Genomic DNA, 22,901 nt, shown 5'->3' on the forward strand with positions numbered 1-22,901 from the left:
TTCTACTCGTTGTGAAAAATGGTAAGACACATAAAGCACCACGGTTTGAAAGAGTCATTTTCACGGGAAAGCACCCCGTTTTCAAAGGAGACGCACGACTGGTTAGAATCAGCGACGCTGTTTGGTATCTCATGGTCCAAGCAAAACAACGGGTGCAAATGTGGCGATATGAAAATGACCACCTCAGGTGGACACTATACGATCCAGATCAGAAGCCAAAAACAGACGAAGCCAGCTCTTGGGAATTAATGGCTTATTCAGCAACCGAAAATAATTGCGTGGCTATATTTGGAACTGACCATCTTTGGATATACAGCACCGATTCACGAATATGGACAAAGGTTCTCCCCATTGGAAACGCGCCAAATACACTAACTTCGTACGCTACGATGAACTTGATGAACAACGGATCACTGCTTCTATTTGGCGGAATAGACAACAAAGCGAGTTCGCTTTGGATAGCAACAGTCGATTTCAAACGAATGAAAGTAACTTGGAAAAGAATTTGTTGCGACGATAGACAGAGGGAAAATGAGCCTACAGGACCACTTCAACGGTGGTCGAGCGCAATATGGAATAACACGTTCTACGTCTACTTTCTGAGATTCACGAAATCTTTTTGCGAATGGGAAACGTACCACACACGTCTTGACATTGGCGAATTGACGTGGAATGTCACTTCAGTCCGTGAAGAAATGAGACCAGCCAGGTCAAACACATTGAAAAACGTCTGCGATACGTCAAGCGCAGCAAACGGTCGCTTTGCATTTGCAACAACCGTAAGTGGAGACCTTCTCATTGAAGATTTCAGTGAAATCAAATTAAAAATGATACGAATGGCGAACGAAAATTCGTCGTCTAATGAAAAGAACCTACTCGCTGGTAGTGGCAATGCAGTGTTTAACTTCCTAACACTGCTCTTCTCAAAGTCAAAGAAGACAGCTATTGTTGCTTTAGAACGTTTCGATCTTCCAGGGTGCGAGCCTGGGACTAACAGTTCCGATTACACTCTTCAACCGTGTCGCCCCTGCCCAATGGGACAATACAATGATCACTACGGTGGTAATTGCACCGCTTGCCCGCCTGGTTTGGCAACGAGACAAACGGGCTCGACTTCCATACAAAATTGCACGTGTCCGGTCGGAAGATGCGCTAATGGAATATGCATCATACAAAGCGACTATACAACGCATTGCACTTGCAACGCAGGATTTACTGGCCCATCGTGTGAAACACCAACGACGTACATCATAGGTATGGGAACACTACTCGGAGTGCTATTATTCGCGGTTTTTCTATACTGCATAAAACGCGCCAAAAAACATCAAAATGTGGCCAAGTACACGAGAGCCGAATTGGAAATCGCCGAAGAAACTGCCGCCGAATTATTTGACATATGGTCGGTAGACGAAAACGAAGTTGAATTTGATCTCATAATCGGACAGGGATCGTTTGGCGACGTGTGGACGGCGCAATACCGCGATCAAACCGTTGCCGTCAAAGTACTCAAAATTACGGAGCAAGACTGCACTAATGAGCAATTGCGAGAATTCAAAGACGAGAGCGAGTTGCTTCGATCGATTTTCCACGCGCACATCGTTCGCCTCATTGGAACTGGAAAGACGGCGGAGAACAAACCATTCATTGTTTTGGAGTACATGGAACGAGGGTCGGTTCGAAAAGAGTTGGATGACAATTACGGCGATCATCCTATGGAGATCGAGCTTCAGGTCAAGTACGCCTTACACGCGGCAAAGGGAATGCGCCATCTTCATCGAATCAATCGAATGCATCGCGATCTCAAATGCGACAACCTTCTCGTCAACAACCTGGGAATTGTGAAAGTCGCCGACTTGGGCTGCACCAAAATCGCGCCCAAGATCAGCGAAGACGAGAGTGGAAGTGTTCGCGGAACGCGCGCTATCGGTACGGCGTTTTTCAGAGCTCCGGAAATATTTCGTGGCGAAGCGTACAGCGTTGCGGTCGACGTTTACAGCTACGGAATTACATTGCGGGAGCTTATGACTGCAAAACATCCTTACTTCGAGAAGTTCGAGCAAGGATTGACGAGCCAAGAAATTCTCAATAAAATCGTTCAGAGCGAAGTACGACCTGAATTTTCGGTTCACTGCGACAGTAATTTAATAAAATTGGCCAAAAGGTGCTGGAATGAGAATCCGTCTGAGCGGCCAACATTCGAAGAAATCGTTCCACTGTTGAAAGGACTCTCGTTTCTAACGTGGTAAGGAACTGCATGAGCGAAAAGTACTGTACTTATAAAAGAAAGCAAATCTTCTTCTTTAGCACTGATTCAAGTTGATGTGGTACGATTTGGAAATCCAGAAGGAAGATGTCAGTGAAAGCGATATGGAATCGTCACATTGTATGGTAGTTACATTTTTTGCTATACTTGCTTGTCCGTCCTAAACCGTCCGTCTTTAGTGCACGCTATATATGACTGAGTATGACAGTTAAATTTCAGTTGACCTTTTCCCCGGGTTTCGCTAAACTCCAATAAAATCCTGTCTATGGGAGATTGAGTGGACGCTTCGCGATAGAATAACTAGTGGATTTACGTTTCCATCTTCGAAGCCTTGTGAAGTGAAAGATACGATGTTTCATTGATAGACGTGCACCTGCAAACGTCCACCTGGCAAACAGATGCTGAGCCAATTCAGATATCAAAGACATTGGCACTACTTTTGTCCGAAAAGTGGAAGCAGGAAGATAGCAACAAATTCTAACCAGACCCTATCGTATCAGAGATGAAAGGGCCTGCACACGTCAAACCATTCTCGATCGTACTCATCGAATGACGGGCATGTTTAACTAAATATGCAATGCAGGCATTTTGGGCCCATACACAACAGATCCTGCGCATCCGTCAGTTACTGTGAGCAAGTGACCACTACGCTGCCTGTTCCCTTACGTCTGCAATGCATCTCGTCGTCTTACGATTGGCCATCTATTGCGTCGCACTTTGTAACATTGGAGAAGGGAAAAGTAGCACAGGTCATTGGGAACACGTAATAAAAGAGAGCTGGGATTGGGAGCAAAACTCGCCCCTATCAGCACATGAATTTACTTATTCTAAATGGGGCTACGCTATCCCAACCGAACGCGCCATAACTTATCGGCGAAAGGCAAATCCTTCGCGAGCCCCCACTCGAATACTATTTGTTGACTATGCCGGCGTTACGTGGACTTACTCGCAGGAAACAGCTTCGTGGACAGCGCTTTCCACAAACAACCATTTCTATCACCTGCACGGAAATTCGATTACCAGCCTCTGCGAAACAAGAGCTGCTGTTTTTGGTGGTTACCAGCAAGTATTTAGAAACGGACAACTGACAAGATCGCGGCATAATGACAATAGATTATGGCTTTTCAACGGTGAAAACGAAGAGTGGACTGTTCTTCAAAGCCTAACAAAGGGACCTGAGGCCCGTTATGGCCACAAGACATTCACGCAGTACAAAAATAAAAGCACGTGCCAATGCAAGGAGTCAATGTTTGTATATGGCGGCGTTTCTCCGTCTTCCAAAGTCCACCTAGAGGACATCTGGGAGCTTCGTTGTGTAGACGACAGAAGCATGAAGTATCAATGGATACAAGTCAACACGACCTCGTGGCCTCTACAAAATTTTGCCCATCGGCACGCATTTTCGGTGGACAGTGAAAGCGTGTACTGGCTGACACGCGAGAGCCATAGAGCGTGGATATTGGACATGACAACGAAGAAATGGGATTCAAAAGTGATCGACAGTACTTGCCCTAAAAATGCTTTTAGTTATTCTGATCAAGCAAACATGGTCTATGACAAGGAACACCAACTGCTGATTGTCCAATTGCTAAGTTCGTTACTAGGAGTTTACGATGTAAATAAAAATCGCTTTCACTGCGTCAAAGTCGAAGGAAGTCTTGGCACATTGATGAAAGAAACTCCCGCAAAGATTCTACTGCTGAAGTACAAATTACTTCTCGTAGCTCAAGACAAGCCCATTTATAAGACACGAATCAGATTTATGGTGTTATGGAAAAAGAAGCTTCTACTAGCTGTGAAAAATGGTAAGACACATAAAGCACCACGTTTTGGAAGAGTTCTCTTTACGGGGAAGTCTCCCGGTTTCAAAGGAGACGCACGACTGGTTAGAATCAACGACGCTGTCTGGTATCTCATGGTCCAAGCAAAACAACGGGTGCAAATGTGGCGATATGAAAATGACCACCTCAGGTGGACACTATACGATCCAGATCAGAAGCCAAAAACAGACGAAGCCAGCTCTTGGGAATTAATGGCTTATTCAGCAACCGAAAATGATTGCGTGGCTATTATTGGAACTGATCATCTTTGGATATACAGCACCGATTCACGAATATGGACAAAGGTTCTCCCCATTGGAAAAGCGCCAAATAAACTAACTTCGTACGCTACGATGAACTTGATGAACAACGGATCACTGATTCTATTCGGCGGAATAGACAACAAAGCGAGTTCGCTTTGGATGGCAACAGTCGATTTCAAACGAATGAAAGTGACTTGGAAAAGAATTTGTTGCGACGGTAAACAGAGAGAACATGAGCCTACAGGACCACTTCAACGGTGGTCGAGCGCAATATGGAATAACACGTTCTACGTCTACTTCCTGAAAACCAAATCTTTTTGCGAATGGGAAACGTACCACACACGACTTGACATTGGCAAATTGACGTGGAACGTCACGTCAATTCGCAAAGAAATGACACTGAAAAACGTCTGCGGTGCGTCAAGCGCAGCATTGGGTCGCTTTGCGTTTACAGCCACGGTCACTGGAGACCTTCTCATTGAAGATTTCAGTCGAATCAAATTAAAAATGATACGAATGGCGAACGAAACTTCTTCGTCTAATGAAAAGAACCTACTCGTCGGTAGCGGTAACGCAGTGTTTAACGTCGTATCACGGCATTTCTCAAAACGGAAGAAGACATCTATTGTCGCTTTAGAACGTTTCGATCTTCCAGGGTGCGAGCCTGGGACTATCAGTTCCGATTACACTCTTCATCCGTGTCGCCCCTGCCCAATGGGACAATACAATGATCATTACGGTGGTAATTGCACCGCTTGCCCGCCTGGTTTGGTAACGAGACAAAGAGGCTCGACTTCCATACAAAATTGCACGTGTCCGGTCGGAAAGTGCGCTAATGGAATATGTATCGTACAAAGCGATCAGACGACCCATTGCATTTGCAATGCGGGATTTACCGGCCCATCGTGTGAAACGCCGACAACGTACATCATAGGTATGGGAATACTACTCGCAGTGCTAATATTCGCCGTCTTTCTATACTGCATAAAGCGCGTCAGAAAACATAAAAATATGGCTGAGGACACGCGAGCCGAATTGGAAATCGTTGCAGAAACGGTCGCTGAATTATCTGACATCTGGTCGGTAGACGAAAACGAAATTGAATTTGACTGCCTGATCGGACGTGGATCGTTCGGCGACGTGTGGACGGCGCAATACCGAGATCAAATTGTCGCCGTCAAAGTTCTCAAAATTACGGAGCAAGATTGCACTAACGAGCAATTGCAAGAATTCAAAGACGAGAGCGAGTTGCTTCGATCAATTTTCCACGCGCACATCGTTCGCTTCATCGGCACTGGAATGACAGCGGATAACAAACCGTTCATCGTTTTGGAATACATGGAAGGAGGCTCGGTTCGAAAAGAGTTGGATGATCATCTTATGGATAGCGAGCTTCAAGTCAAATACGCCCTACACGCGGCAAAGGGAATGCGTCATCTCCATAGAATCGATCGAATGCACCGCGATCTCAAGTGCGACAACCTACTCGTCAACAACGTGGGAATCGTCAAAGTCGCCGACTTGGGCTGCACCAAAATCGCGCCCAAGATCAGTGACGAGAGCGGGGGAAGCGTTCGCGGAACGCGCGCCGTCGGCACGGCGTTTTTCAGGGCTCCTGAAATTCTTCGCGGGGAAGCGTACAGCGTTGCCGTCGACGTTTACAGCTACGGAGTAACGTTGTGGGAACTTATGACGGCACGACATCCTTACTTCGAGAAATTCGAGCAAGGATTGACAAGCCGAGACATCTTGGATCAAATCACGCACAGTGACCTACGACCGGAATTCCCGGCTCACTGCGACGAGAGTTTGAAAAAATTGGCCAAATGGTGCTGGAATGGGAACCCGTTTGAGAGGCCAACATTTGAAGAGATCGTTTCAGTGCTTAAAGGACTCTGGTTGCCAATGTGGTAAGGAATCGCGTAAGGAAAAAACGTTCTTAAAGACTCCCTCTCTTTAGTGCTGAATCGAGTTCATAGAATCACGAAGGAAGATAGCAGTGAAAGTGACATAGAATCGCCATTATTTGTCTGTGTTTCTGTCCTAAAACTGTCAGTGGTGAGAGAGGAAAGCCACGCACTGACTGATGTCTAGTTTATCAGTCGTTTTTCGTTGAATATTATGAAATTTGTCGATAGAAAAAAAAAGTGAGCGGTAGCTTGGGAATTCATTCTAATAAACCTACATTACCTTTCATATATCCCGTGAGAAACGAAATGGTCTAAAGCACGTGGCGGCTGCTAGCTAATGTTCGAGGGAAAGGAGCTACAACCTTCTAGCCTCTAGACCGCCCTACCTACTAGCAGCCGCCAACTAAACCTTATTGCAAGGGAACAAGGACCCATGTATACTAGCGTAGTTATGCAAAGAGCAAGGAATCAGACAACTAAACTATGACCGAATGTTGTCCCCACTACACTCTCTGCTGCGTACATACACGATTTACACGTCGAGTTTCATGCGCCGCTGTGCCACCAGCCCCCACTTGAGCCCCAACCCGCCCTCGATTACACGATCAGAAATCAAAGCCCTAGTTTTAGATTCGGTCATGAAATCGGTCTATGCCCAAAGCGCGGGCAGTGGCACAGCGTTGCAATCTATCTCTATGTACGCTGCAAAAGGACTGCCCCCTAAGTGCACGCCTACACCAGATGGGGGCCCCCAAGAGGGATTGGGCCTACTTTATTCATCCGTTGAGTTGCGCCACAATTGACAGTGGAGAATCTTCCGCCAGTCCTAAAAAAACGATAAATTAGATGCGGATCGTGTTTGATCACTAGAACAAAAGTAACTGTATTGGAGTTCAGTAAGGAAAAGTGCGGGGCCCATCCCAAGGCAAGGACTCGGATTAGAAAGATGATGCCGTGCGGGTAGCGTGTCTGTACGAGTCGAGGACCTCTTATTCACGACTTCGAAGCGATTTTCGGCCTTGACTCGTTTCGGAGTTTACCTCTGCTTTGACATTCTCGGTGTCTAAAATAGCCCATCGCTTTAGTCCGAAGGCATTCGCTCGCGAACAATTGCTGTTGGCCTTGCCTGTTGCTTGTTATCATACTGTAGTGCACGCTAGGGATACCTGACCTCATTTTACAAATTATTTTTAAACAGCGAACGTTCACGAAGTTACAAAAATCGAAGCTTTTTCATTCGCTTTTCTGACTACCTGTACTGTAATTATTTCTTGAAATCCCTTTCTACGGGCGTTTTATAGGTTACACTATAAACTTCAATAAAATTTTGTCTATGAAAGCTTGGTTTTTGGCTCAAACGTTTACACGGACTATACAACCTAGCTGTACATTTACGTTTACATCTTCGAAGCCTTAATTAAATTGTGAAGTAACATAACAGTCGCTGTATAACAGTCGCTGTTCGTTTTTTCCCCCCACGTGCGTTCTTTCCGCTCGCAGACTTGAACGAGATGTTTTATTAATTAATGGACGTACACCTGCAAACGAATGCTGAGTCCACCTGGCAAACAACTGTTGAGCCATACATACACTCATTGGCAATCAGGAACCAGCCCAAAGTCATTGCTGCACAGCTACAGCTGCAATGCATCGCTTCGTCCTCCAGTTGGCCATCTATTTCGCCGCACTCTGCGACGTCGGAGAAGGGCAAATTACCACCACTGGTCAGTGGGAAAAGGTAGTAAAAGATGACTCGGACTGGGGGCGAAACTTACCCCTAGTCCTTTCTTCGGGGTCCCCAACTCCACGCGCTGCAACATATCGACGAAAAGCGAACCCTTCGGAAGCCAAAACTCGAATACTGTTTGTTGACTACCAAGGCGTTACGTGGACTTACTCGCAGGAAACAGCTTCGTGGACGGCACTTCCTACCGTGAACAAATTTAGTCATCTGAGAGGAAGTTCGATTACCAGTCTTTGCGAAACTAGAGTTCTTGTCTTCGGTGGATACAAGGAAGTAAACCGGAACGGAACCGTCGAAAAATCGTGGACCACCGACCTATGGCTTTTTGACGGTGAAAGTGAAGAGTGGACTGTTGTTAAAAGTGCGAATACCGCTCCTAGTGCCCGCCATGACCACAGGACATTCACACAGAACAGAAAAGAGAGCAGCAAATGCCAATGCCAGATGTCAATGTTTCTATACGGCGGCTTCTCTGATGAATCTGACAATCAGATAACTGATTTCTGGGAGCTTCAATGTGTAGACGACAAAAGCATGAAGTATCAATGGATAAAAATCACCAACATCGGGAATCCGCCAATTTCGTTTGGCAATCTGCACGCCTTTTCAGTACAAAACAACGAAATTCGCTGGATACAAAGAAGCGCCAAAAACATGTTTAATTTAAAATTGACGAAGAGAAAGAGATGGACTAAAACACCGATCAGCCGCGTTTGCTCAAAAGGCGCATCTTTCTCCGAACAAGAAGACATGGTCTATCAGGAAGAAGACCAACTACTCATATTCCAATTACGGGGTTCTCTCCTAGGAGTGTACGAAACAAATAAAAACCTATTTCACTGCGTAGAAGTCAATAGTGAACACGCTCCCTCAAAGATTCTGCTAGTAAAAAATGAAATACTTCTCGTATCTCTAAAGTTGCTTGGAAATGAAGCTCAGATCAAACTTTCTGCGTTGCAGACAGCAGACCTTCTAAAAATATTGTCAAGTGGTTCAAAAGCAAATTTTCAAGAAATCATTCCCACGGCGAAGTATCCCCTTTTCAACGCGAGCGCAAGACTGGTACGCATCAGCGACGCTGCTTGGTATCTCGTGCTCGAAGAAGGTCTAAAACTGCACATGTGGCGATTTGAAAGGGACTATCTCAGGTGGACGCTCTACGATCCGGATCAAATGCCACGAACAGATGCTCGTTTCTTGGCTTATGCATCAGCCAGGAACAACTGCGTGGCTATCTTTGGAAGTGACGGTCTTTGGATATACAGCACCAATTTACGAATATGGACAAGAGTGCTCTCCCGCGGAAATGGGCCGGACAGACTAACTTCCTACGCTACGATGAACTCGATGAAGAGCGGATCCCTGCTTCTATTCGGCGGTATAGACCATAAAGCGAGTTCACTTTGGATGGCAACAGTCCATTTCAAGGACATGAGTGTATCTTGGAAAAGACTTTGTTGCGACGGTAGACAGAGGACACTAAAACAACTTCAGCGGTGGTCGAGCGCAATATGGAATAACACGTTCTACGTCTACTTTGCGAAAACCAAAACGTCTTGCAAATGGCGAACATACCAAGCGCGACTTGGCAATGGTAAATTCAAGTGGAAGGCCACTTCAAATCGCAAAAAATCGAAAAACTTCTGCGGAAGGTCAAGCGCTGTAATCGAGCGCTTTGCATTAACAGCCAATGCCGGTGGGGATCTACTGATCGAAGATCTCCGTCAAGCGAAACTGAAAGTGGTCGAGATGAAAAATGGACTTCCTTTCTCTAGCTATAAGCCCTTACTGCTCAGTAGCGCGAAAACAATATTCAGCTTCATACGACGTTGGGATACGTCTAAAAACAAGACTGCCGTGGTCGGTTTAGAAAGTTTCAAACTTCCAGAATGCAAGCCTGGGACGAACAGTTCCGACTACTTTCGTTATCCGTGTCGCCCTTGCCCAACGGGACAATACAGCAATAAATACGGTGCAACTGTTTGCACCGATTGTCCAATCGGTTTGGTAACAACAACAACAGGCTCGACTTCCTTAGCAAATTGCACGTGCCCAGTTGGAAAATGTGCCAATGGAAAATGCATCGTACAAAACGACAACGCAATCGTATGCCTTTGTAATACAGGATTCACGGGAGAATCGTGTGACATACCGACAACGTACCTCATAGGTTTGGGAACAGCAGGGACAGTGATATTAATCGCTGCCTTCCTATACTGCATCAAGCGCGTCAAAAGACATCAGAAAGCGGCCAACTACACGAGAGCCGAACTAGAAATCGCTGAAGAAACGGTAGCTGAACTATTCGAAATCTGGTCAGTAAACGAAAACGAAGTTGAATTCGACCGCTTGATCGGACAGGGGTCGTTTGGCGACGTGTGGACGGCTCAGTACCGCGACGAAACCGTCGCCGTCAAAGTCCTCAAAATAACGGAGCAAGATTGCACCAACGAGCAATTACAAGAATTCCGAGACGAGAGCGAGTTGCTTCGATCGATTTTCCACGCGCACATCGTCCGCTTCATTGGAACCGGAAAGACAGCGGAAAACAAGCCCTTCATCGTTTTGGAATACATGGAACAAGGGTCAGTCCGAAAAGAGTTGGATGACAAGTACGGTGATCATCCCATGGAGATCGAGCATCAAGTCAAATACGCGCTACACGCGGCCAAGGGAATGCGTCATCTCCACCGCATCAATCGAATGCATCGCGATCTCAAGTGCGACAACCTACTGGTCAGCCGCCTAGGCATCGTCAAAGTCGCCGATTTGGGCTGCACGAAAATCGCACCCAAGATCAGCGAAGACGACGGCGGAAGTGTTCGCGGTACACGCGCCGTCGGCACGGCGTTTTTCAGAGCTCCCGAAATACTTCGCGGCGAAGCGTACAGCGTTGCCGTCGACGTTTACAGCTACGGTATTACGCTGTGGGAACTTGTGACGGCAAAACATCCTTACTTCGAGAAGTACGAGCAAGGATTGACAACCCGAGAAATTCTCGATGATGTCACTCACAGTGACGTGCGACCGGGATTTCCGGCTCGCTGCGAGAGTAATTTGAAAAAATTAGCCGAATGGTGCTGGAATGGGAATCCGTCTGAACGGCCAACATTTGAAGAGATCGTTCCAGTGCTTAAAGGACTCTGGTTGCCAATGTGGTAAGGAGATGCGTAAGAAAAAACGTTCCTAAATTAAGACTCCCTCTCTTTTAGTACTGAATCGAGTTGATAGAATCAAGAAGGAAGATGGCAGTGAAAGGGACATAGAATCGTCATTATTTGTCTGTGTTTCCGTCCTAAACCGTCAGTGATGAGATAGGGAAAGACACGCACTGACTAGAAAATCATTGATGTCTAGTTTAGCACTCGTAATTCGTTGAATATTATGAAATTTGTCAAGAAAAAATATTAGCGTTAGCCTGAGAACTCATTCTAATAAACCTACATTACCTTATATCACTAGAACAAAAAGTAACTCTATTGGAGTTCAGTAAGGAAAAGTGCAGGGCCCATCCCAAGGCAAGGACTCGGATTATAAAGCTGATGCCGTGCGGGTAGCGTGTCTGTACGAGTCGAGGACCTATTCACGACTTCGAAGCGATTTTTGGCCTTACCGTTGACTCTTTTCAGAGTTTACCCTCTGCTTTGACATTCTCGGTGTCTAAAAATATCCCATCGCTTTAGTCCGAAGGCATTCGCTGCGTGGGAATGCGAACAATTGCTGTTGGCCTTGCCTGTTGCTTGTTCATACTGTAGTGCACGCTAGGACCTCATTTTGCAAGTTATTTTTAGACAGCGATTGTTCTAAAATCGAAACTGTTTTGCATTCGCTTTTCTGACTACCTGTACTGTAGTTGTTCGCTGAAATCCCTTTCTACGGGGTTTTATAGGTTACACTATAAACTTCAATAAAATTTTGTCTATATGGCAGATTCAGTGAAAGGTTGGTTTTTGGCTCAAACGTTTATACGGACTATACAACCTGTACATTTACGTTTACATCTTCGAAGCCTTAATTAATGTAATTGTGAAGCAAAAAACATTTGATGTTTTATTAATTAATGAACCTACACCTGCAAACGAATGCTGAGTCCACCTGCCAAACAACTGTTGAGCCAATTCATACATACATTCATTGGCAATCAGGAATCAGTCCAAAGTCTTCGCTGCACCGGCAGTTCACAGCTGCAATGCATCGCGTCGCCCTCCAGTTAGCCATCTATTTCGCCGCACTCTGCGACGTCGGAGAAGGACAAATTACCACCACTGGTCAGTGGGAAAAGGTAGTAAAAGAGGACTCGGACTGGGGGCGAAACTTACCCCTAGTCCTTTCTTCGGGGTCCCAAACTCCACGCGCTGCAACATATCGAAGAAAAGCGAACCCTTCGGAAGCCAAAACTCGAATACTGTTTGTTGACTACCAAGGCGTTACGTGGACTTACTCGCAGGAAACAGCTTCGTGGACGGCACTCTCTACCGTGAACAAATTTAGTCATCTGAGAGGAAGTTCGATTACCAGTCTTTGCGAAACTAGAGTTCTTGTCTTCGGTGGATACAAGGAAGTAAACAGCAACGGAACCGTCGTAAAATCGTGGAACACCAACCTATGGCTTTTTGACGGTGACAGTGAAGAGTGGACTGTTGTTAAAAGTGCGAATACCGCTCCTAGTTCCCGCCATGGGCACAGGACATTCACACAGAACAGAAAAGAGAGCACCAAATGCCAATGCAAGATGTCAATGTTTCTATACGGCGGCTTCTCTGATGAATCTGGCAATCAGCTAAATGATTTCTGGGAGCTTCAATGTGTAGACGACAAAAGCATGAAGTATCAATGGATAAAAATCACCAACATCGGGAGTCCGCCAATTTCGCTTGCCAATCTGCACGCCTTTTCAGTACAAAATAACCACATTCGCTGGATACGAAGAAACGTCAAAAACGCGTTTAATTTAAAATTGACGAAGAAAAAGAAATGGGCTGAAAAACCGATCAGCCGCGTTTGCTCAAAAAGCACAGCTTTCTCCGAACAAGAAGACATGGTATATCAGGAAGAAGACCAACTACTCATATTCCAATTACAGGGTTCTCTCCTAGGAGTGTACGAAACAAATAAAAACCTATTTCACTGCGTAGAAGTCAATGGTGAACACACTCCCGCAAAGATTCTGCTACTAAAAAATGAAATACTTCTCGTATCTCTAAAGATTCTTGGAAATGAAGCTCAGATCAAACTTTCTGCGTTGCAGACAGCAGACCTTCTAAAAATATTGTCAAGTGGCTCGCATTTAGAAGTAAATTTTCAAGAAATCCTTCCCACGGTGAAGTATCCCCTTTTCAATGCGAGCGCAAGACTGGTACACATCAGCGACGCTGCTTGGTATCTCGTCCTCGAAGAAGGTCTAAAACTGCACATGTGGCGATTTGAAAGCGACTATCTCAGGTGGACGCTCTACGATCCGGATCAAATGCCACGAACAGATGCTCGTTTCTTGGCTTATGCATCAGTCAGGAACAACTGCGTGGCTATCTTTGGAACGGACGGTCTTTGGATATACAGCACCAATTTACGAATATGGACAAGAGTGCTCTCCCGCGGAAATGAGCCGGACAGACTAACTTCCTACGCTACGATGAACTCGATGAAGAACGGATCCCTGCTTCTATTCGGCGGTATAGACCATAAAGCGAGTTCGCTTTGGATGGCAACAGTCGATTTCAAAGACATGAGCGTATCTTGGAAAAGACTTTGTTGCGACGGTAGACAGAGGACACTAAAAAAACTTCAGCGGTGGTCGAGCGCAATATGGAATAACACGTTCTACGTCTACTTTGCGAAAACTAAAACGTCTTGCAAATGGCAAACATACCAAGCGCGACTTGGCAATGGTAAATTCAAGTGGAAGGCCACTTCAAATCGCAAAAAATCGAAAAACTTCTGCGGTAGGTCAAGCGCTGTAATTGAGCGCTTTGCATTAACAGCCAATGCCGGTGGGGACCTACTGATCGAAGATCTCCGTCAAGCGAAACTGAAAGTGGTCGAGATGAAAAATGGACTTTCTTTCTCTAGCTATGATCCCTTACTGCTCAGTAGCGCGAAAACAATATTCAGCTTCATTCGACGTTGGGATACGTCTAAAAACAAGACTGCCGTGGTCGGTTTAGAAAGTTTCAAACTTCCAGAATGCAAGCCCGGGACGAACAGTTCCGACTACTTTCGTTATCCGTGTCGCCCTTGCCCAACGGGACAATACAGCAATAATTACGGTGCAACTGTTTGCACTGATTGTCCAATCGGTTTGGTAACAAAAACAACAGGCTCAACTTCCTTAGCAAATTGCACGTGCCCAGTTGGAAAATGTGCCAATGGAAAATGCATTGTAAAAAACGACAACACAATCGTATGCCTTTGTAATAATGGATTCACGGGAGAATCGTGTGATATACCGACAACGTACCTCATAGGTTTGGGAACAGCAGTGACAGTGTTATTAATCGCGGCCTTCCTATACTGCATCAAGCGCGTCAAAAGACATCAGAAAGCGGCCAATTACACGAGAGCCGAACTGGAAATCGCTGAAGAAACGGTAGCTGAACTATTCGAAATCTGGTCAGTAAAAGAAAACGAAGTTCACTTCGACCGCTTGATTGGACAGGGGTCGTTCGGCGACGTGTGGACGGCTCAGTACCGCGACGAAACCGTCGCCGTCAAAGTCCTCAAAATAACAGAGCAAGATTGCACCAACGAGCAATTACAAGAATTCCGAGACGAGAGCGAGTTGCTTCGATCGATTTTCCACGCGCACATCGTCCGCTTCATTGGAACCGGAAAGACAGCGGAAAACAAGCCCTTCATCGTTTTGGAATACATGGAACAAGGGTCAGTCCGAAAAGAGTTGGATGACAAGTACGGTGATCATCCCATGGAAATCGAGCATCAAGTCAAATACGCGCTACACGTGGCCAAGGGAATGCATCCTCTCCATGGAATCAATCGAATGCATCGCGATCTCAAGTGCGACAACCTACTCGTCAACAACAAGCGAATCGTCAAAGTCGCCGATTTGGGCTGCACTAAAATCGCACCCAAGATCAGCGAAGACGACGGCGGAAGCGTTCGCGGTACACGCGCCGTCGGCACGGCGCTTTTCAGAGCTCCGGAAATACTTCGCGGCGAAGCGTACAGCGTTGCCGTCGACGTTTACAGCTACGGTATTACTTTGTGGGAAATTATGACGGCAAAATATCCTTACGTCGAGAAGTTCGAGCAAGGATTGGCAATGCGAGAAATCCTGGATGATGTCATTCACAGTGACGCGCGACCGGAATTTCCGGCTCATTGCGAGAGTAATTTGAAAAAATTGGCCGAATGGTGCTGGAATGGGAATCCCTCTGAACGGCCAACATTTGAAGAGATCGTACCAGTGCTTAAAGGACTCTGGCTGCTAATGTGGTAAGGAGATGCGTAAGAAAAAACGTTCCTAAATTAAGACTCTCTCTCTTTTAGTGCCGAATCGAGTTGATAGAATCAAGAAGGAAGATGGCAGTGAAAGGGACATAGAATCGTCATTATTTGTCTGTGTTTCTGTCCTAAACGGTCAGTGGCGAGATAGGGAAAGACACGCACTGACTGGAAAATCATTGATGTCTAGTTTAGTAGTCGTATTTCGTTGAAAAAAATATTAGCGGTTGCCTGAGAATTCATTCTAATCAACCTACATTACCTTTTATACATCCCGTGAGAAATGAAATGGTCTAAAGCACGTGGCGGCTGCTAGCTAATGTTCGAGGGAAAGGAGCTACAACCTTCTAGCCTCTAGACCGCCCTACCTACTAGCAGCCGCCAACTAAACCTTAGTGCGAGGAAACAAGGACCCATGAACACTAGCGTAGTTATGCAACGAGCTCGGAAACAACTAGACTACGACCGAAAGGCTGTCCCCACTACACTCTCTGCAGCGTACATACACGATTCACACGTCGAGTTTCATGCGCCGCTGTGCCACCAGCTCTCGCTCGAGCCCCAACCCGCCCTCGATTACACGTTCAGAAATCAAAGTCCTAGTTTTAGATTCGGTCATGAAGTCGGTCTATGCCCAGAGCGCGGCCAGTGGCACGGCATTGCAATCTATCTCTATGTACGCTGCAGAAAGGGCTGCCCCCCTCAGTGCACGCCTACACCAGATGGGGGCCCCCAAGAGGGATTGGACTTACTTTATCGAGTCGTGCCATGTTTCTTCAAGTTCTACAATAGATAAACACAGCACGTTGGTTTAAATGCCTGTCGGATGCTGTGTAGCGTACCTGGACGTATCGAGGCCTTCTTCGAAGCGATATTCGGCCTCAGGGCTGGCTCGTTTCGATCTCCCACACAGTAGATGCCTTTCAATCACAATGATACTGCTGATTCCGCCCGCGGGATGCCAAAACAGTGGCGAATGTTGCCATGCGCTCCTTTCTCCTTTGCCGTAGTGCGCGCGCTAGAAATGGCTGGAGCTCCTTCACACTTCCTTTCCGCAAATCACAGAAACTGTCCGTCTTCTTCATTATTCTGCGTCTACATGATGCTTGTGCTTGTTATCTCAAAATTCTACGCGAATTCTTAGTCCACGCCCACATTTTTGGTACTAGACTACTGTACTGTACACCCCTGTGTACATCCTTACACTAACAGTGACACTATACTCCTCAGAACGCCCCTACAATGCATCTCGTCGTCCTTCGGTTAGCCCTCTTCTTTACCACATTGTTCCGCACATCAGACGGAAAAAATATCCCGGCTAATGACGTAGCTTTAAAAGAGGACCTCGACTTGACGCCAAACTGGCCCGAAGGAATCCACCAATACTACCAGGGTCACGCCAACCCGACCGAACGCGCTTTCACATATCGACGAAAAGCAGAGCCGTCTCAGGCCAAATCCCGACTACTATTCGTTGACTACGCGGGAATGACGTGGACGTATTCGCCGAGAACGGCTTCGTGGACGACGCTATCACAAATAGCGGAATTCGATCGCTTGAGCGGTAATTCGATTACAAGTTTATGCGAAACGAGAGCCGTTGCGTTCGGTGGATCCCGACACATATACGACTCGATAGAGACTACGTTTCACACGACTACGTTGATGATTTTTGACGGTGAAAGCGAAGAGTGGGTTCGTCAAAATTTGGAAAATGGCCCTCAAGGTCGCGACTACCACAAGGCGTTTACACGTTATGAAGAGAAAAGCCCATGTCAATGTAAGGAGTCGCTGTATATTTACGGCGGAACTTCCTTGTTTTATACCGAAAATACGGATTTCTGGGAGCTTCGCTGTGTAGACGACAAAAGCCTGCAATATGAATGGATTAAAATTAACGCCAGCTCGTGGCCTCTCAATACTTTCGTCGACAGATACGCATTTTCGGTAAACGAAGACCAAATTTACTGGCTGACGCATAACAGTCAAACAGCGTGGATTTTTGACGTAACGAACGAGACATGGGCTTCGAAAACGATTGATAGCGCTTGCCCAAATTATGAAAATGTTACGTTCCTTTATCAGGAAGGCATAGTTTATGTCAAAGAGTACGGACTGCTCATATTTCAAGTGGACGATGAACTACTTGGAGTGTACAATGTAACGGGAAATCTATTCCAATGCGTAAGCGTCGAATTTGGAGGCGATCTATGTAGAGACGAAACCGTTCCGGCAAAGTTTCTGCTTCTAGATGATCAAATAGTCTTTGTGTCGCTTCTAAAGCAGCTTAGCGTTCAAGTGAAACTTTGGAAGCTACAGATAGACAAACTTCTTCAAATTTTGAAAACGGATTCAATAGCCGTGTTTGAAGAAATTCATTACACCAATAAGTACCCTGTTAGTTATGATGACCTAGATGCAAGTCTGGTTCGCGTAAGTGACACTACTTGGTACCTCGTGCTCGAAGAGGACCAAGAGGTGAACATGTGGCTGTTTGAAAAAGACTTTCGCAGATGGACGCTCTACGATCTAGATCACATGCCAGGAACACGTAAAACGAACGCTCGTTTAGCGACCCAAGATCATCAGTACGTGGTCTTCTATGGAACTAGTCGCAGCTACAGTTCATCAGACGATCTTTGGGTGTATAGCATAAATAAACGAATATGGACAAAGGTTCGTTCTCTTGGAAACGCGCCCACACAGCTCACGTCGTACGCTACGATGGACTCAATAGAAAACGGATCGCTGCTTCTATTCGGCGGTGTAGACAATGAACTGAATTCTCTATGGATGGTAACAGTGGACTTTAATCGCATGGAAGCAACTTGGGAAAGAATTTGCTGCGACGTCCAGCAAGGGCCTGCAGTGTTGAAACTACAACAGTGGTCAAGCACTGTTATGGAATAATACGCTGTTCGTGTACTTTGCTAAAACCAATTCTTCCTGTAATTGGACAACATATTATGCAAAGCTTGGCATGAACGAAATAACGTGGAATTCTAGAAATACTTCAATTGACCCAGAACTACTGCATTTCCACGTGAACGATCCTTTGGAAAACGTCTGCAGTAGGCCAAGCACTGCAATGGGTCGTTTTGCATTGACAACAAGCAAATTCGGATACTTTCTAATAGAAGATCTTAGTGAAATGAACCTGGAGATGGTGAAAGAACACGAACTACCATTTGCGTTCTTCAACACGAAATTTCTACAGGCAGGCAGCGGAAACACGGTATTCACTTTCATAGTCACAGAGATTGAGAATAAGACAGAAGTACCTAGCTTCGTAGATTTCAAATTTCCAGGCTGCAAACCTGGAACGAACAGTTCCAATTACGTTCAGTATCCGTGCCGCCTCTGTCCCAAGGGACAATACAGTGATCATTACGGTGCACATAACTGCACCGGTTGTCCAACCGGTTTGGTAACAAGTTCAGCCGGCTCGACTTCCTTCAAAAATTGCACGTGTGCGAGAGACAGGTGTGCTCACGGAGAATGCATCTTGCAAAGCGACTACACATCCGTTTGCATTTGCTACTTCGGATTCACCGGCCAATCGTGCGAAACACCGACAACATATCTCATCGGTATGGGAGTAGTAGTCGCTCTACTACTAATTGCTGCTTTTCTATACTGTACAAAGCGCGTCAAAAAACATCAAAGTGTGGCCAGATACACGCGATTCGAATTGGAAATGGCCGAGAAAACGGTCGCTCAACTATGCGACATCTGGTCGGTAGACAAGGAAGAAATCGAATTTGAAAAATTGATTGGAAAGGGATCGTTTGGCGACGTGTGGGCCGCTCAGTATCGCGATCAAACCGTCGCCGTCAAAGTTCTCAAAATCAAAGACGAAGACTGCACTGACAAGCAATTGGAGGAATTCAAAGACGAGAGCGAATTGCTTCGATCGATTTTCCACGCCAATATCGTTCGTTTTATCGGCACTGGAAAGACGACGGAAAACAAACCGCTCATCGTTCTGGAGTACATGGAACGAGGGTCGGTTCGACAAGAGTTGGATGACAAGTACGGCGATCATCCTATGGATATCGCGCTTCAGGTGAAATACGCTCTACACGCGGCCAAGGGTATGCGTCATCTCCACCGCATCAATCGAATGCATCGCGATCTCAAGTGCGATAACCTGCTCGTCAACAACGCGGGAATCGTCAAAGTCGCCGATTTGGGCTGCACCAAAATCGCGCCCAAGATCAGCGAAGACGATGATAGTGGAAGTGCTCGCGGATCGCGCGCCGTCGGTACGGCGTTTTTCAGGGCTCCTGAAATACTTCGCGGGGAAGAGTACGGCGTTGCCGTCGACGTCTACAGCTACGGTATAACGCTGTGGGAAATTATGACGGCAAAGTATCCGTACGTCGAGAAATATGAGAAGGGGTTATTGGGTCAAGAAATCATCGATAAAATTGCTCACAGTGACTTACGACCAGAATTTCCGGATGACTGTGGACAGAATTTGAAAAAATTGGCGATATGGTGTTGGAATGGAAACCCGTGTGAGAGGCCAACGTTTGAAGAAATCGTTCCAGTGCTGAAAGGACTCTAATCGTCAATGGATGCGGTAAGGAATTGCAACAAGGCACTAATAGAAGTGTTACACCGTCTAGTAGTTCTGCTGTGGCTATGTTGTTGTCGTTTCGTTTGTCTGTTCGCCTTAATTAAACCATCTGCATGTGGTAGGTTAGACGATCGTGACTAAGGACACTTTGCTGAATGGAAATTCTCCGAATCTACCAGTAGATTTTAGAATAGTTTTGTCGTGACTCGTTCATTAGCATGGAAATGAATGAGAAAAAAAGAGTGACTGTTGAATTGCAAACTCCGCATATTGTACTTCAATAAACCTATATTACCTCATATATCCATTGAGAAATGGTCTAAAGCACGTGGCGGCTGCTAGCTAATGTTCGAGGGAAAGGAGCTACAACCTTCTAGCCTCTAGAACGCCCTACCTACTAGCAGCCGCCGACTAAACCTTAGTGCAAGGGAACAAGGACCCATGAATACTAGCGTAGTTATGCAAAGAGCACGGAATTGCCGTCACTAAACTACGACCGAATGTTGTCCCCACTACACTCTCTGCTGCGTACATACACAATTCACACGTCTATTTTATGAGAGTTTCATGCGTTGCTGTGCCACCAGCCCCCGCTCGAGCCCCAACCCGCCCTCAATTACACGTTCAGAAATTATAGCCCTAGGTTTTAGATTCGGTCATGAAATCGGTCTCTATGCCCAAAGCGCGGGCAGTGGCACAGCATTGCAATTGATCTCTATCTACGCTGCAGAAAGCCTGACCCCTAAGTGCACGCCTACACCAGGTGAGGCCCCCAAGAGGGAACGTGACGAACCTTATTCATCCATTGAACTGCGAGACAATCGACGATGGAGAATTTTCAGCCAGCTAGCCCTGCAAAACAGAGCGGGTTGGCTAATGTGCTCAGGCTATTACTATGAAATGGACGTACTGAACCCTTTTCGGTACTTCGAAGCCTTCTTCGGTCTTACCTCTAATATTTTTCGCTTTCCCACGCTGCAAAAAGCCACTCGATTGAAGCGAAACTGCAATTTCTGATGACGTGCCAAAGGAGAGGCAAATTCCGGCAATTTCCGTCTCCATGCCGTTGCTCATTCTTTCCTAGTGGCTGGGTTGGGCCGTTCTGAGGTGTCCGTGCCACTAGTCCACCCAGCTTTGGCGTACAGGCGAGAGAAGACCGTCTTTTGGTAGATTTTTGTGCGCATGTGCACTCGTCTTACAATAGAGGGGTTGCATGTGACGTCATGATCCACGTGACGTTGACCGTGGTGGGCAAACTGGTGGGCGCGCCTGCGGGCAGCTGGGTGTATCGATGAAAATCCACCCTATCCGTCGGGGACCGGGTACTCATCACTTAGAAACGGTCTTTATAGGGCTTTTAGTACTGCCAATTTCGCTCAACATCCGCAAGTATCGGAGCGGCGAGCTAATTTGGGGGGCGTGACTCGTTGACGATGAGGCTCTAATTTATGCTGACTCGGTGCTTACTTTGTTGACTTTAGAGGGAGAAGGGTGTGCCTATCGCGTGTAGCTATTCCATTCTGTCACTGAATTTCGCATTAAACGTATATGCTGCGTTTTCTGGGCACACTTAGCGCGCGTGTAATGGAACGACTTTCGAAACGTGTCTCCGGTCTTTCTCGCGAGTCACAGGCGAGATATAGGGCGAAAGTCACTGCTGCTGGCTTGCTCGTTGATCCGTACGAGATTGATGAATGGACGGCGTCTCCTGATGAGATTCCTGACGTGAAATCGAGCGATATGATAATCTACATGATATCAACACCGAGTCCTTACACAAGACAGGAAATAAAGGTTCGGGTAATGCATTGACTTACGGCCATGACTGCAGTACTTCATTAGGCCTGGAAAGGAATGCTTAGTGGAGACAGTTTCGTATCTGCTGGCTGGGTGCACAATCTGCAATTGCACAAGTTTCTTGATTCTTCTGGAGAAAAGAAATTCGTTATCATGGGAAAGGTGAGTTGCAGGTACACTCTATCATACAAATCTGTTAACATGCATCAAGGTGAGGCATTCACAAAGATCAGATGCAGATCACCTTCTTCCGTGGGCAATTTTTGCGCGTGACGGAGAAGTTCTTTCTACGCATTGCACCTGCATGGCAGGGTATTTCTTGCATATTGATGACGTGCTTACTTATTGATGACGTGCTTACTTCACTGACAATAGACTGGGAGAAGCATGCTCTCATATAGCGGCAATCCTCTCCTGCGCTGTCAATGCTGCTGATGCGCGACGAAATTGCGGCGACGACTCCTGCACGTCCCAGTCATGCGTTTGGTTGCCGCCACGCCGCAACGTGAGTTCGATTGTTGTACGTGACTGTCCTTACACTTGAATTTTAGGTCAAGCCTGCATTTGTTCGCGACATCTGCTTCAGCAACCCAAAGCGGAAGAAGAGTGGCGAACCTGCCAGTACACAGGTTGCTGGGAAGGAAATTCTTCCTCTGAGAGCTACTGCACGCCTATCTAGGTTGAGGGGAAAGTTATTAGTCCTCCCAGTGAAGACCAGCTGAAAGCGTTTTACGACGGGATAAGCGGGGCCAAGCAAAAGCCAGCTATTCTGCTGGTCACTCCTGGGTACGCCAAGGACTTCGTCCCTAAGGCCAGCAATCCGTCATTTCCCAAGCCCATTACGGATCTGTACGATCCTGAAGCATTGGAACTTTCTTACTGCAGCCTGCTAACAAAATGTGAACAAATGAAAAGCAGTATTACAGTAAGGGCAACGCGAACACTACCTAAGCTATCAGCTGTAACAATTTTTTTGAGGTTTCCGCCGACCAGGCGTTAAAGATCGAGGCGGAGACACGAAATCAGGCGTCCAGCAAACTGTGGTCTGCTCACAGAGCTGG

General features: G+C 46.4%; 1 protein-coding gene and 1 long non-coding RNA gene across 2 annotated transcripts; one reads left to right on the forward strand and one right to left on the reverse strand.

Annotated features, from left to right (window-relative positions):
• Positions 1-7,025: 7,025 nt before the first annotated feature.
• Positions 7,026-21,197, reverse strand: LOC136194329 (uncharacterized). Its single transcript, XR_010671614.1, has 5 exons — positions 20,994-21,197; positions 20,837-20,936; positions 16,304-16,556; positions 16,214-16,244; positions 7,026-7,082 (listed from the first exon to the last, which is right to left on the reverse strand). It is a non-coding gene; the product is annotated as an uncharacterized lncRNA (long non-coding RNA).
• LOC136194326 (uncharacterized) lies at positions 18,442-20,334 on the forward strand. Its single transcript, XM_065983411.1, has one exon. The coding sequence runs from the start codon at positions 18,442-18,444 to the stop codon at positions 20,029-20,031; it is 1,590 nt and encodes a 529-aa protein (XP_065839483.1). The 3' UTR covers positions 20,032-20,334.
• Positions 21,198-22,901: the final 1,704 nt, after the last annotated feature.

The sequence above is a fragment of the Oscarella lobularis genome, chromosome 12 (genome assembly GCF_947507565.1).
Source record: "Oscarella lobularis chromosome 12, ooOscLobu1.1, whole genome shotgun sequence".
NCBI classification, from domain to species: Eukaryota; Metazoa; Porifera; class Homoscleromorpha; order Homosclerophorida; family Oscarellidae; genus Oscarella; species Oscarella lobularis.